Raw genomic sequence first — 15,464 nt, 5'->3', positions numbered from 1 at the left:
AAAGGAGTATCTTAGAAAGACTTGCGCGCTCAACTGTGTGCGAGACGGAATGGAACGTGGGAAATAAAGTATTAACATTTTTAAGTCGCTTGTCGCCACCTACTGGTGTAACAATGTAATTGATACAATCTTTCCTTGAAGCGCCAAGTTACTTTCAGAAGGATTTTAATCGTTACCGTAGACATCAATGATTATATCCAAGCTATAAACTTTTATCCCAGTACTTCTGTGATAATCTGAATATTTGTAACATGGAAATAACAATATTGTGTGGTCGAAAAGGCCATTTGTGGAGCTGCTTCATACCTATACATGATAACTGCTCTCTCTAGCTCAGCGGCAGCGCGAACACAGATGTGAATGTTTGTTACTGTTTGATTTTGTCAAAGGTTTAATAGACACAGGCGAAGCATTATCATTTAGAAATGAAATTGTGTGGCTGTTTGAATTGAGATTGTGATCTTTTAACAATTAATTGTGTGGCTGTAATAAGACAAATAGACCTCAAAGGGTTGAAATTTCTGTCATTAATTATTCACCCTCATGTCGTTCCACACCCGTCAGACCTTTGTACATCTTCAGAACACAAATTAAGATATTTTTGATGAAATCCGAGTTTTTTTTTTTTATCTCCCATAGAAAACAACGACTTTATTCAACTATTTACTCTCTACCCTGTCAGTCTTCAACTCAGTTTACATTGAAGACAAATTGCAGAGCTTCTGTGTTTATGTCAGAACGGCGGCTCATTATTGGCCGGATCCTGCATCAGAATCACACACATGCATCATGTTGCTCACATGTACAGCGCCAGCCAATACTGAGCCAGCATTTGGAGGTAAACACGGAAGCTCTGCAGTGCATCAACTGCATAGGGGAATGACAGGGGAGAGAAGAAATTGTTGAATAAACTCTTTATTTTTGTTTTGTTTTTTGCGCACAAAAAGTATTCTCGTGACTTAATAACATTAAGGTTAAACCGCTGTAGCCATGTTGACTATTTTAACAATGTCTTTACTACTTCTCTGGACCTTGAATGTGGTAATTTCATTGCTTTCTATGGGAGGTAAAAAAAAAAAACCTCTCGGAGTTCATTAAAAATATCATAATTTGTGTTTCCGAAGATTAATGAAGGTCTTACGGGTGTGGAAGGACATGAGGGTGAGTAATTAATGACAGAATTTTCAGTTTTGGGTGAACTAACCCTTTAAATTGATTTTAAATCCTCATGTACTGTAATCACTATAACAAACAATATTGTAAACAACAGAAAAGGTCCTAAAAATTAATTGGTGAAATCATATAAATTAATTGGTGAAAAGTATGGGAACCCTATATTGTCATCTAGAAAACTAAAGGTGAAAACCTTTTTTTTTCTCAAAAGCTTCTTATTCTCACCTCATCCCTCACTATAATGCTGGATCTGATGATTGAAGAGAGAGAGGGGGCTTTGGCAGGAGGAATTTCTTTTCTGTTTGCTACCAGCATAAAGCAGGAGATCTACACTAATGTGAGACCAAAAGTGCGTGTGTGTGTGTGTGTGTGTGTGTGTGTGTGTGAGAGAGAGAGAGAGAGAGAGAGAGAGAGAGATGTGTTTCTGTGCGATTTTTTGTCTGTGCTTTCCTATGTGTGTGTGTGTGTGCATATTCTAACACCTGTGTGAGGTGATAAGAGACCGCAGCAGTGAAAGCCGCCTTAGAATTCAGAGCAGAGAAGTGAATATAGTGGAGCAGGTCTCACACACACACACACACACACACACACACACACACACACACACACATTCCCACACAATGAAATCACTATAGCTTTCAAATACAGTCTGTCAGATGATGGTAGCTGCTGCTGGTCGGCTCAGTGACTGCTGTTAAAACAAAATGAGGTTTGGCCACAAACACTGACTCACGTGATGGTGTCGATCATGTCCAGACCCATCTCCACACAGCAGTGAGCGTGGTCTGCTTTGGGCTGGGTCAGGCCGGACACGCAATAATAACAGTCTCCCAAGATCTTAATCCTCCTGCAATGGTTTTCCTGCCAATCAGACACACAAAAGCACGATGGGAGTTTTTCAAGAGACACACAAAGCCAATAAAAGGGATATGCAGTTGAAAGCAAGTCAGTAATGCTGTTGATAAACATCACATATCTACCAGGTTATACAAAATCTGATTTCTGACATGTTTACACAATTTATAAGTGAAGAAAAGAATAATTATGGTACTTCCTGCTTTGACAGTTAAGAAATGAGCAGATGAGAGTTTATTTGGCTATCAAAATACCACTTCTGTTATTTATATAGATTTATATACTTCTTTTCTTTTCTTTTCTTTTTTTTCTGTGAGTTATAATGTCAGAATTGTGAGTTATAAAGTCAGAATTGCGAGATATAAACTCACAATTGCGAGTTTAAATCTAGCAATTCAGATTTTTTTCTCAGAATTGTAACAAAGTCAAAACTGCGAGTAATAAAGTCAATTGTGAGTTATAAGATCAGAATTGTAAGCTATAAAGTCAGAATTGCAAGATATAAACTCACAATTGCAAGTTACAAAGTCAGAATTGTGAGTTATAAAGTCAGAATTGTGAGTTATAAAGTCAATTGTGAGTTATAAAGTCAAAATTGCGAGTTATAAAGTCAGAATTGCGAGTTATAAAGTCAGAATTGCGAGATATAAAGTCAGAATTGCGAGTTATAAAGTTAGAATTGTGAGTTATAGTCAGAATTGTGAGTTATAAAGTCAGAATTGTGAGTTATAAAGTCAAAATTGCAAGTTATAAAGTCAGAATTGTGAGATATAAAGTCAGAATTGTGAGATATAAAGTCAGAATTGCGAGTTATAAAGTCAGAATTGTGAGATATTAAGTCAGAATTGCGAGATATGAAGTCTTTGTGTGTGTGTGTGTGTGTGTGTGCTTGTCATTTTATGTGGAACTTGCATTAAGTCTAAAGGCCTGTTCACACCAAGGATGATAACTATAAATTTTACTTCAATGATAACTATTTTAGAGTCCACACTTATGGAAGTTTGTTTCCACCACAGAATAAAAATAAAAAATGTAATTGCGACTTTATCCCACAATTTTCTTTTCTTTTCTTTTTTTTCTGTGAGTTATAATGTCAGAATTGTGAGTTATAAAGTCATAATTGCAAGATATAAACTCACAATTGCGAGTTTAAATCTAGCAATTCAGATTTTTTTTCTCAGAATTGTGACAAAGTCAAAACTGCGAGTAATAAAGTCAATTGCAAGTTATAAGATCAGAATTGTAAGCTATAAAGTCAGAATTGCAAGATATAAACTCACAATTGCAAGTTATAAAGTCAGAAATGTGAGTTATAAAGTCAGAATTGCGAGTTATAAAGTCAATTGTGAGTTATAAAGTCAAAATTGCGAGTTATAAAGTCAGAATTGTGAGTTATAAAGTCAGAATTGTGAGATATAAAGTCAGAATTGCGAGTTATGAAGTCAGAATTGTGAGTTATAAAGTCAGAATTGCAAGTTATAAAGTCAATTGTGAGTTATAAAGTCAAAATTGCAAGTTATAAAGTCAGAATTGTGAGTTATAAAGTCAGAATTGTGAGATATAAAGTCAGAATTGTGAGTTATAAAGTCAGAATTGCGAGTTATAAAGTCAATTGTGAGATATAAAGTCAGAATTGCGAGTTATAAAGTTAGAATCGTGAGTTATAAAGTCAGAATTGTGAGTTATAAAGTCAGAATTGTGAGTTATAAAGTCAATTGTGAGTTATAAAGTCAGAATTGTGAGTTATAAAGTCAGAATTGTGAGTTATAAAGTCAGAATTGTGAGTTATAAAGTCAAAATTGCAAGTTATAAAGTCAGAATTGTGAGATATAAAGTCAGAATTGTGAGATATAAAGTCAGAATTGCGAGTTATAAAGTCAGAATTGTGAGATATTAAGTCAGAATTGCGAGATATGAAGTCTTTGTGTGTGTGTGTGTGTGTGTGTGTGTGTGTGCTTGTCATTTTATGTGGAACTTGCATTAAGTCTAAAGGCCTGTTCACACCAAGGATGATAACTATAAATTTTACTTCAATGATAACTATTTTAGAGTCCACACTTATGGAAGTTTGTTTCCACCACAGAATAAAAATAAAAAATGTAATTGCGACTTTATCCCACAATTTTCTTTTCTTTTCTTTTTTTTCTGTGAGTTATAATGTCAGAATTGTGAGTTATAAAGTCATAATTGCAAGATATAAACTCACAATTGCGAGTTTAAATCTAGCAATTCAGATTTTTTTTCTCAGAATTGTGACAAAGTCAAAACTGCGAGTAATAAAGTCAATTGCAAGTTATAAGATCAGAATTGTAAGCTATAAAGTCAGAATTGCAAGATATAAACTCACAATTGCAAGTTATAAAGTCAGAAATGTGAGTTATAAAGTCAGAATTGCGAGTTATAAAGTCAATTGTGAGTTATAAAGTCAAAATTGCGAGTTATAAAGTCAGAATTGTGAGTTATAAAGTCAGAATTGTGAGATATAAAGTCAGAATTGTGAGTTATAAAGTCAGAATTGTGAGTTATAAAGTCAGAATTGCAAGTTATAAAGTCAATTGTGAGTTATAAAGTCAAAATTGCAAGTTATAAAGTCAGAATTGTGAGTTATAAAGTCAGAATTGTGAGATATAAAGTCAGAATTGTGAGTTATAAAGTCAGAATTGCGAGTTATAAAGTCAATTGTGAGATATAAAGTCAGAATTGCGAGTTATAAAGTTAGAATCGTGAGTTATAAAGTCAGAATTGTGAGTTATAAAGTCAGAATTGTGAGTTATAAAGTCAATTGTGATTTATAAAGTCAAAATTGCAAGTTATAAAGTCAGAATTGTGAGTTATAAAGTCAGAATTGCGAGTTATAAAGTCAGAATTGTGAGTTATAAAGTCAGAATTGCGAGTTATAAAGTCAAAATTGTGAGATATGAAGTCAGAATTGTGAGATATAAAGTCAGAATTGTGAGATATGAAGTCAGAATTGCGAGTTATAAAGTCAGAATTGTGTGATATAAACACAGTTGTGAGTTAAAAAGTCAGAATTGTGAGATATGAAGTCAGAATTGCGAGTTATAAAGTCAGAATTGCGAGTTATAAAGTCAGAATTGTGAGGTATGAAGTCAGAATTATGAGTTATAAAGTCAGAATTGTGTGATATAAACACAGTTGTGAGTTATAAAGTAAGAATTGCGAGATATAAAGTCAATTGCGAGTTATAAAGTCAGAATTGCGAGTTATAAAGTCAGAATTGTGAGGTATGAAGTCAGAATTATGAGTTATAAAGTCAGAATTGTGAGATATAAAGTCAGAATTGAGAGTTATAAAGTCAGAATTGTGTGATATAAACACAGTTGTGAGTTATAAAGTAAGAATTGCGAGATATAAAGTCAGAATTGAGAGTTATAAAGTCAGAATTGTGTGATATAAACACAGTTGTGAGTTATAAAGTAAGAATTGCGAGATATAAAGTCAATTGCGAGTTATAAAGTCAGAATTGCGGGATATTTTAGTTTTTTTAAAATCTGCAAGTTTATATCTCGCAATTCTCACTTTATATCACACAATTCTGAGAAGAAAACGTACTCGGTTACTAACGTAACCTCGGTTCCCTGAGATATGGAACGAGTACTGCGTATGGGGAAAAGTCTCCCTTTTTCCCCATTACTGAAGCCTTTTTCAATAACGCAGTGTAACTGCATCGTCATTGGTTCACTCATAGACAAGTCGTTGAACCAATGACGGCGCGGCATAGCTGCGCGACCTATGGCGAGAGAGCGTGTGAACTTTCCCGCCGAAATGGGCGGGGTAAAGGGCTATATAAGCAGGTGTTTCGCCATAGGATTTCAGGCCAATCGACTGAGGCGACGACACTGAAGCCGCAGCCTCGTGGCACGGCAAGTAACGCAGTACTCGTTCCGTATCTCAGGGAACCGAGGTTACTTTAGTAACCGAGTACGTTCCCTTTCGATACTTCACTCGTACTGCGTATGGGGAACGAATTCAACCAGGCCGTGCCATGGCAGGGAACGACATAACTTGTTTTGGACAACGAGAGGGGACCAAGAGAGCAAGTAAGAAGGCAAAGCTGTCGTAAACCCTTGTTGCACCACAAGAGGAGATAACTCCTGATCGGCGAGAGGCGGAACTCGAAGAAGCCGCCTGGTTACACCGAGAGGACCCAGGCTTGTAAAGCCGGAACGTCCAGATGATAAAATCTGACAAAAGTGGACGGCGAGGACCAGCCGGCCGCCTCTCAGATGTCTTTAATGGAAACTCCATTAGACCAGGCCCAGGAGGAAGCCATTCCTCTAGTGGAATGGGCCCTAACTCCTAAGGGGCATTCAATGTCCAGGGAGGAGTAACAGAGATTAATCGCGTCGACTATCCAACACGAGAGATGTTGCTTTGAGACCGAAGACCCTTTGGTGCGGCCACCAAAACAGACAAAGAGCTGATCTGACTGCCTGAAAGGCTGTGATCGCTCTACATAGGTCCACAATGCCCTGACAGGGCAGAGTAACTCCAGCTCCTGTTCATCCGCGGAAGGAGGAAGAGCAGAGAGCGAAATGACCTGAGCTCTAAACGGAGTAGAGAGCACATTGGGGACGTAGCCATGCCTAGGTTTCAGTATGACCTTAGAGTCATTAGGCCCAAATTTGAGGCACGCAGGGCTCACAGAGAGGGCCTGCAAATCGCCAACACGTTTGACTGATGCTAGTGCAAGTAGCAGAGCGGTTTTCAGGGTTAAAGGCCTGAGGTCAGCTGAACTCAGCGGCTCGAAGGGGTTTCCTTTGAGAGCCCTAAGGACCAAAGAAAGGTCCCAAGTGGGAACAGTAAGGGGACGAGGAGGATTTAATCGCCTAGAACCCCTTAAGAAACGAACCACAAGGTTGTTTCGACCCACTGACTGGCCAGTGATAGGAGCATGAAACGCTGAGATGGCTGCTACGTATACTTTGAGCGTTGAAGGGGCGCGTCCCAGGTCCAAACGCTCTTGCAGGAAGGACAGTATCGGAGATACGTCACACCCCACGGGGTCTATGTTGCGTGTGGAACACCAATCAACAAAGACCGACCATTTCTGGGCATAGAGGCGTCTCGTGGACGGGGCTCTCGCCTGAGATATGGTCTCTAGTACGTCCCTGGGACGGTCAGTCGGCTCCCATCGAGGGACCAGAGGTGTAGAGCGGGGCCACTAGAAGGACTCTGTGTCTGTCTTCCCTGACTCGCCTGATGACCTGCGGGATCAGTGCGATCGGGGGAAATGCGTAAATGAGTGTGCTGGGCCAGGTGTGGGCCAGCGCATCGACTTCCTTTGAGAAATATGTTGGGCAATGAGAGTTGTCTTCTGAGGCGAAGAGGTCTATCTCTTCTCTCCCGAAGAGCTCCCAAATCTTGAGAACCATCTGGGGATGGAGCATCCACTCATCTGAGGGGACGTTGCTCCGTGATAGCATATCTGCACCCAGGTTGGTTTTGCCAGGTATATGAGTCGCCCTGAGCGACCGAAGCCTTGGTATTGCCCACTCCAGAAGACGTTTCGCCAGAGCGCATAGACGGCTGGACGAAGACCGCCCTGGTGATTTATGTATGATACCACAGTCATGCTGTCCGATTGGACTAAGAAGTGAACCTGGAACGCTTGCAGGGCTTTCATCACTGCCAACATTTCGAGGCAGTTGATATGGAGATGGCTTTCTTCGTGGGACCACGAGCCGAAGGCCGGTCTGCCCTCGCACAGAGCCCCCCAACCTGAGTTGGATGCGTCCGTCGAGAGCACCGTCCTTCATGCCACCGCCTGTAGGGGTACCCCAAGACTGAACCAAGCAGGGTTCATCCAAGGTTTCAGGGCTAAAAGACAGGCCCGATTGACCTTGAGACATAAGCGGCCGTGCCGCCAGGCATGTGGGGGGACCCGGGATTTCAGCCAGAACTGTAGCGGCCGCATCCGAAGAAGGCCGAGCTGCAGAACTGGGGAGGCGGAAGCCATCAGCCCTAAGAGCCTCTGGAAGAGCTTCAGAGGAAGATAAGCTTTGTTCTGGATGGAAGCCGAGAGCTGCTGTATTGCCAGGGCGCACTCTGGCGAGACTACTGCCGTCATGCGGACTGAGTCGAAAACTGTCTCCAGAAACGAAATGTGTTGGCTGGGGAGCAGTGAGCTCTTGGCTAGGTTGACCCTGAGACCCAGGCATTGGAGATGTCTGAGGAGCACGGATCTGTGGTGTTCCAGCTCAACTCGCGAATGGGCCAAAATGAGCCAATCGTCGAGGTAATCCAGAAACCGGATTCCCATCTGTCTCAGAGGGGAAAGCGCTGTGTTCATGCACTTGGTAAAAGTGCGAGGAGCCAGAGACAGCCCGAAGGGCAGGACCGTATATTAGTATGCCACTCCCTCGAACGCGAATCTCAAGAATCGTCTGTGAAGGGGGGCTATCTGGATGTGAAAATATGCATCTTTCAGATCCAGCGAGCAGAACCAGTCCTCGTGGCAAATCTGTGAGAGGATCTGCTTCAGCGTCAGCATTTTGAACTTTCGTCTCATGAGGGAGCGATTCAAAAGTCTGAGATCTAGGATGGGCCTGAGGCCGCCATCCTTTTTGGGGACCAGAAAGTAACGGCTGTAAAAGCCTGACTCGCTCTCTGAAGGGGGAACTATTTCTATAGCCCCTTTCTTCAGTAAGGTCATGACCTCGGCCCGGAGGACGGGAGCGTCGTCCGGGTTCACCAAGGTTTGAAGCACCCCTCCGAAGCGAGGGGGCCGTCTTGCAAACTGGAGCGAGTAGCCCTGCTTTATGATCCCGAGGATCCAGCTTGACACGTCGGGGATGGCCTGCCAGGCCTCGGCCCGAGTGACAAGGGGTTGAATAATGTCGGATGACAGGCCGCCGGGTAGGGGGCCGTACACCGAGGGAGGTGGAAGAGGAAATTTGCTCTCTTTTTGAGGAAGTAAAATAGTGTTCGCCGTGAAAACAGCGTTTTGTTTGGGCGCAACGTGTGGGCCCAGCTACAACACAGAGCGTTTCTCCCACGCCCGGAATTAAACGAGGCGGAGGGGAGACTGCACGAGGGAGCTTTGGAGGTGGTCCGGTCGCAACGGGACATTCCCCAACCCTCTTCCTTCCTGCTGGATCAGGACGTCTTTGGAGTCACCGGGTCCAGCACAATCTTGGGCCGGGGTCCCTGGCGTCTCGGGAAGGAAGATTGGCGCTTAGCAGGGTGAGGGCGCTGACGATGCTGCTTAGGCGGCGCTGCTTGGATGGGGCAGGTTTGGCCTTGCAGGAACCACTCATCCAGGTGGCTACGCGATGGCTCCTCCGGAGGGGCCCAGTCGAGGTCTAGCTCTTCCACTGCTTTGGATAGGATGCGGAAGAGCTCGGCATCCATACCCTGGCCGTGATCAATGGGCTCCAGAGGAGGCGGGGGAGCAGGTTCGTCCGGCTCGCCAGCCCATCCTTCCGCTTCAGAAGCCGCAAGAGACATGGAGTCATCCGGCTCTTCGTCAGATCCTCCAAACGAGATGAGGTCACTCGCATCTGCAGAGGGACGCTGCTCTGGTCGGGAGAACATGACAGGAGAATGTTCTCTCGGGGGAGAAGGCGAGGCACGCGGGGGCTGGGCCGACGTGAGCTCGCACAACTCCGGGCGCTGAGTCCCTCTACCCCGCAGTCTCTTCCTGGCCGGCTCGCGGGAGGAAGGAGACGGGAGGGCGCGAGCGGCGAGATCACCTTCAGTGAAGAAGGCGACCCGCGAGCGCAGAGAACAGAGGCTCATGCTCTCGCAGTGCGGGCATGAGGCTCCAGCGAGCGCGCCGTCGCCGTGGGACTTGTCCAGGCACGCGACACACTCGCTGTGTTCGTCATCATCGTGCAGAGGGGCTCTGCACGTGCCACAAGAGTGGCGCGGCATTTGCAGCAATGCCGTCGCCGTTATAACACGCTTGACTGATGCTAGTGCAAGTAGCAGAGCGGTTTTCAGGGTTAAAGGCCTGAGGTCAGCTGAGGTCAGCTGAACTCAGCGGCTCGAAGGGGTTTCCTTTGAGAGCCCTAAGGACCAAAGAAAGGTCCCAAGTGGGAACAGTAAGGGGACGAGGAGGATTTAATCGCCTAGAACCCCTTAAGAAACGAACCACAAGGTTGTTTTGACCCAGAACCCGGATGGCAGAACCCAGCCAATGGCAGAACCGCTGAGGAAATGCTCTTTTAGAACGGGAATAAGCCGCGGGAAAGCTCTCAAGGAGCGCACCGGCTGGCGGCAGGAGACACGCTGAGAAGGCGGCCGGAAGCGGGAGCGGGAGGCGGGCGTCTCGAGGACGCGAGTTCAGCTGGGTCCGCTGCGGGGCCTCTTCAGACTGTGGCGGGAGCTTCTCGAAGGCGGCGAGCTTCCTCAGGCTTCAGGCGGAGATCAGCGAGGAGATGCGTTGTCAGCGCTGAAGGAGAAAGGACAGAAATCCTATGGCGAAACGCCTGCTTATATAGCCCTTTACCCCGCCCATTTCAGCGGGAAAGTTCGCGCACTTTCTTGCCATAGGTCGCGCAGCTATGCCGCGCCGTCATTGGTTCAACGACTTGTCTATGAGTGAACCAATGACGATGCAGTTACACTGCGTTATTGAAAAAGGCTTCCGTAACGGGGAAAAAGGGAGACTTTTCCCCATACGCAGTACGAGTGCAGTATCGAAAGTGAATCAGAATTGTGAGATAAAAAGTCACAATTATCCTTTATTTTTTAATTCCATAGCGGAAACAAGCTTCCATACACACCAATGGATAATTAAGTTTTGTTTATTATAAGTGCGTTGCAGTTTTGTCGTCTGCTGCTTTAAATGCTTGAGCTCTTTAAAGTTGGCTGAATTTTGATTGGCCAAACATTAGTCAATGTTTTTATCATTCATCAGCTCAAAAAAAAAGTTATTCCAGCAATATTGTTCCTCTGTGTTATCTTTATAGCTGTGATATGGAATTCCCTATTCTCATATTAGAATGATTATTAAAACTGTATAGTTATTGTTATAGTTATCATCCTTGGTGTGAATGGGCCTTAACAGATAAGCCTATTGCAAAAGCTTGTATTTTAAAATGTAATAATATGTCACAATATTACTGTTTTACTGTGTTTTACTGTATTTTTGATCAAATAATTGCAGCCTTATGGTGAGCATGAGACAACAGTAGTGTAGTCACTATTCATTTTTTTCCAATTGAGTTGTAATGAAAAGGAAGCGTTGTCAGATTTAGCTCACATCTGGAATTTTCACTTCACAAATTGGTCCTTGAACTATAGATACTGATTCAAATAGGCCCTTTTGCAAAGACATTATCAGGATAATACCACTCACATTGAATCAACAAAACAATGAGACACTTTAGACTAAAGAGAGTGAGACAAACAGAAAGACAGAAAAAAAGGAACTCTTCGCAGATCATTTGCTCTATTTCATTAGAGATGCACCATCTGGCACCACAGGGCAGGAGGAGACTGTGGGAAACCCCCTGTCACAGCACACACACACACACACACACACACACACACACACACACACACACACACACACACACACACACACACACACACACACACACACACACACACACACACACACACCATCTGTGCCAGTCAATTCCAACTGTTGCCTGAATTACAAACTAATGTTGAACTTGGAAAAAGTTTTGATTTTTGTGTTTTTGTGACAGAGCTGCATTTCACAGAAGCCTTACTTTTCTCTGGAACAGACTGTATTTAATAAATACTTACATTTGCTGACTTGGGGATACAGAAAGACAAACTGAGCAAAGAAAGGAAACTGATGAAAGTGAAAATTTGCAGCTAATCTGCTTTTATCTCTTTCTAACACCAGCACACTAAACATTTTTTACTTATTGGAGGAAAATAATTACAGTCCACAAAGAGGATCCAAATAACACAAAAGCCTCTAGTAAAATTTGTAGGTGTAATTTACAGTACATCAAAGCTACTTCTCTATGATCTTAGACAGCACCTTTGAAAAGTGCAAACAGCTACAGCTGTCAGGATGGTAATTTAGCATTTACTGTGAGAGGCTGCTGAAATATTTACTGGTGTTCGCTAAGACAAGCATCTCTATTGCTATTGTCAGGGATCTGAACAAACCCTTAACATTCTATCAAACTTCCATGAGCAACCTGTCTATTGAACATGAAAGATACCAGATAACATCTCAAATTATGTGGTTTGTTCAGCACAAGTGGGCAAATACTTTTTGACTTAAATGCTTTTCTGAGAGATCAGTCTTAGAGTTTTTATCTGGTGGACGGGCATAAGAAGTACATTTTAGTGAACTTCTAAACTACTAATTACATAAATAATATACTTTAACAGAATATACTTAAAGGTGCTCTAAGCGATGTCATGCGTTTTTAGGCCAAAACATTTTTGTCACATACAGCAAACATCTCACTATCCCCTAGCTGCCTGTCCCCTGAACACACCATAAAAAACGCGGTCTCTGTAGTCGCCACAAGCTCCAAAAACGGCAACAAAAACAAACTGGTGCAGCCTGGACCACAAAACATAATGAACAGTGCTCCAGCCAATAACCGACAAGAATGATTTTAAAGGGTTAGTTCACCCAAAAATGAAAATTATGTCATTAATGATTCACCCTCATGTCGTTCCAAACCGTAAGACCTCCGTTCATCTTCGGAGCACAGTTTAAGATATTTTAGAGCTTTCTGTCCCTCCATTGAAAATGTTTGTACGGTAGACTGTACATGTCCAGAAAGGTTAATAAAAACATCCTCAAAGTAGTCCATGTGACATCAGTGGGTTTGTTAGAAGTTTTTGAAGCATCGAAAATACATTTTGGTCCAAAAATAAACAAAAACTACGACTTTATTCAGCATTGTCTTCTCTGACTCTGCTTCTTCTTCTTCTTCTTTCCTGTTTTACGGCGGTTGGCATCCAGCTTATTGGTGCATTACCGCCCCCTTCTGCTCCGGAGTGTGGTTCACGACTCCGCAGTGACGCTGCTGACATGTTATCCGGTGCGCCCAAGCTTTGTTTTCAGTCTGAGGGAGATGCATGCTGTATTTAAGCTATTCTACATTGTTTGTATTTTGGTATTGCTATGTTTTTTAAAATGGTGCATAAGTGTGCATGTTGCGGATGTCCTAATCGCCAAAAACAACGACGTAAAAGTGCATTACGAACGCCGACAGATGAAAGGATTCAATGGAATCAATTCAGTGGAATCAATTCAATGGAAATGATTCCGGAAGAAAAGACAATGCTGAATAAAGTCATAGTTTTTGTTATTTTTGGACCAAAATGTATTTTCGATGCTTCAAAAACTTCTAACAAACCCACTTATGTCACATGGACTACTTTAATGATGTTTTCATTACCTTTCTGGACATGGACAGTCTACCGTACAAACATTTTCAATGGAGGGACAGAAAGCTCTCGGACTAAATCTAAAATATCTTAAACTGTGTTCTGAAGATGAACAGAGGTCTTACGGGTTTGGAACGACACGAGGGTGAGTCATTAATGACATAATTTTCATTTTTGGGTGAACTAACTCTTTAAATGCACGTTCGTGACTGTTTCAGGAAGCACAGAGGGGACGGGGAGGAGGAGGAGGGTCTAGCTAGCCTCTGTTTTGTTTGACAACACTTTGAACGTCAATAAGAAGTTACTCCACCCAGGATCACTTAGAGCACCTTTAAGTGTGAACTGAATGTAATGTTTCGGACCCCTTAAGTCATTATAAGTGTATATGACCATCTTCTCTCAGACGAATACAATCAGAGTAATATTAAAAAAAATATCCAGGCTCTTCCAAGCTTTATAATGGTAGTGAATGGTGCTCCTGATTTTGAAGCCCAAAAAATGCATCCATCCATAATAAAAGTAATCCACATGACTCCAGGGGGTTAATAAAGGCCTTCTGAAGTGAAGCAATGGATTTTTGTAAGAAAAATAGCCATATTTAAATCTTTATAAACTAAATTAACTAGCTTCCGGCAGACGGCCTACGCAAATCCACTTACGCCAAAAGAGGGCTGGGCAACAATCTTCTAACAGACTTCTAATTTGTGACCTGTGTTTTGTTTTGCTCTATCCTCAGTGCTTCAGCGTTCGTCAGTGCGTCATGTCAGGGGTTACTCTGTTGGCGTAAGTCGATTTGCATAGGCTGTCTGCCGATTAAAGATTTAAATATGGATATTTTTCTTACAAAATCCCATCGCTTCATTTCAGAAGGACTTTATTAACCCCCTGGAGCCGTATGGATTACATTTATGATGGATGGATGCACTTTTGAACGTCAAAATCAGGAGCGCCATTCACTTCCATTATAAAGCTTGGAAGAGCCAGGATATTTTTTTAATATAACTCCAATTGTGTTCATCTGAAAGAAGAGTCATATAGACCTAGGATGGCTTGAGGGTGAGTAAATCATGGGATATATTTCATTTTTGGGGGAACTAACCCTTTAAGTTCATCAGATTCAAGTACAATCTGATCTTACTTTGCGACCATTAAAATAGTATGTTCTATATAGTATGAACATGGGTGGTATGAATGAAATACAGACATACTACATCCTCCATGTTGTTACTGACACATGACCAACCAGCGTTCGTTGTGTCACTTCACTGCCATTCAGAAATCCTTTCCCGTGCTCTCATGGGAAAGTAAAGTGTCCATCAAACGCACACTTCAGAATCTAAGTGGAGGTAGTAGGTCATCCGGGTACTTTCCGCCTAATTTTTTTAGAATACTATGTATTACATACTACATACTACTTTGCTGGTGTAGTATTTTTCACAAACTAAATAGTATTCGATTTGGGATGCAGCGTAAGAAAACTTTAGCAACCACACAGCAATGCTTTAGCAACCACCAACAGATACCTAGTATTCCTGTTTAGTTTTTTATGCTATTTTACAGTTGGCAAGTTGTTTTAGAGGAAGTGGTATTTTTTCTACCAAATCCTTTTCTACCAAAATGCGTGTTGCATTTTTCTCAGTCAGAAGTCTTTTGTCCACTGTTGGATACTATAGGATAATAGCGTTTCTAACTCAAATGCTTCCTCTCTTCCGGAGTGCACAAAAGGACTCTATGAGAAGCTGTGGCCACTAATGGGGATTATGATTATAATGCTGATTAGCATATTGCCGCCAGACTGTGAGCAATCATATGTTACCACATACGCCCATTGAATCAAGCTTTCTGATGTGATTTGCTCCCCCATTCCTTCCTCTCAACACATACATGCCAATAGTATTACTTACTGTAGCGAGCTCGTCAAATTTCCCAAAGAGCTCGTTCAGTAGTTTGACCAGCTCTTGGGCCGTGCACTGGGAAGCTAGACTGGTAAACCCGACAATGTCTGCAAACAGGATGCTGCAGAGAATGAGAGGACAACAGGTTACGGTGATTCACAACAGACCTTACACTGTTCTTTG

At 42.4% G+C, this 15,464-nt stretch overlaps 1 protein-coding gene across 1 annotated transcript in view; it reads right to left on the bottom strand.

Annotated features, from left to right (window-relative positions):
* adcy1a (adenylate cyclase 1a) overlaps positions 1-15,464 on the bottom strand; it is a 57,344-nt gene that overhangs the window by 27,464 nt on the left and 14,416 nt on the right. Inside the window, exons 4-5 of the mRNA XM_067383480.1 lie at positions 15,291-15,402; positions 1,907-2,034 (exon numbers count right to left, since the gene is read on the bottom strand). Coding sequence (XP_067239581.1) covers positions 1,907-2,034; positions 15,291-15,402 — 240 coding nt within the window. The remainder of the gene's footprint in view (positions 1-1,906; positions 2,035-15,290; positions 15,403-15,464) is intronic.

The sequence above is a fragment of the Chanodichthys erythropterus genome, chromosome 4, assembly GCF_024489055.1.
Source record: "Chanodichthys erythropterus isolate Z2021 chromosome 4, ASM2448905v1, whole genome shotgun sequence".
NCBI classification, from domain to species: Eukaryota; Metazoa; Chordata; class Actinopteri; order Cypriniformes; family Xenocyprididae; genus Chanodichthys; species Chanodichthys erythropterus.
The sequence above is the reverse complement of the archived record's forward strand: the minus strand, read 5'-3'. Positions and strand labels throughout refer to the sequence as shown.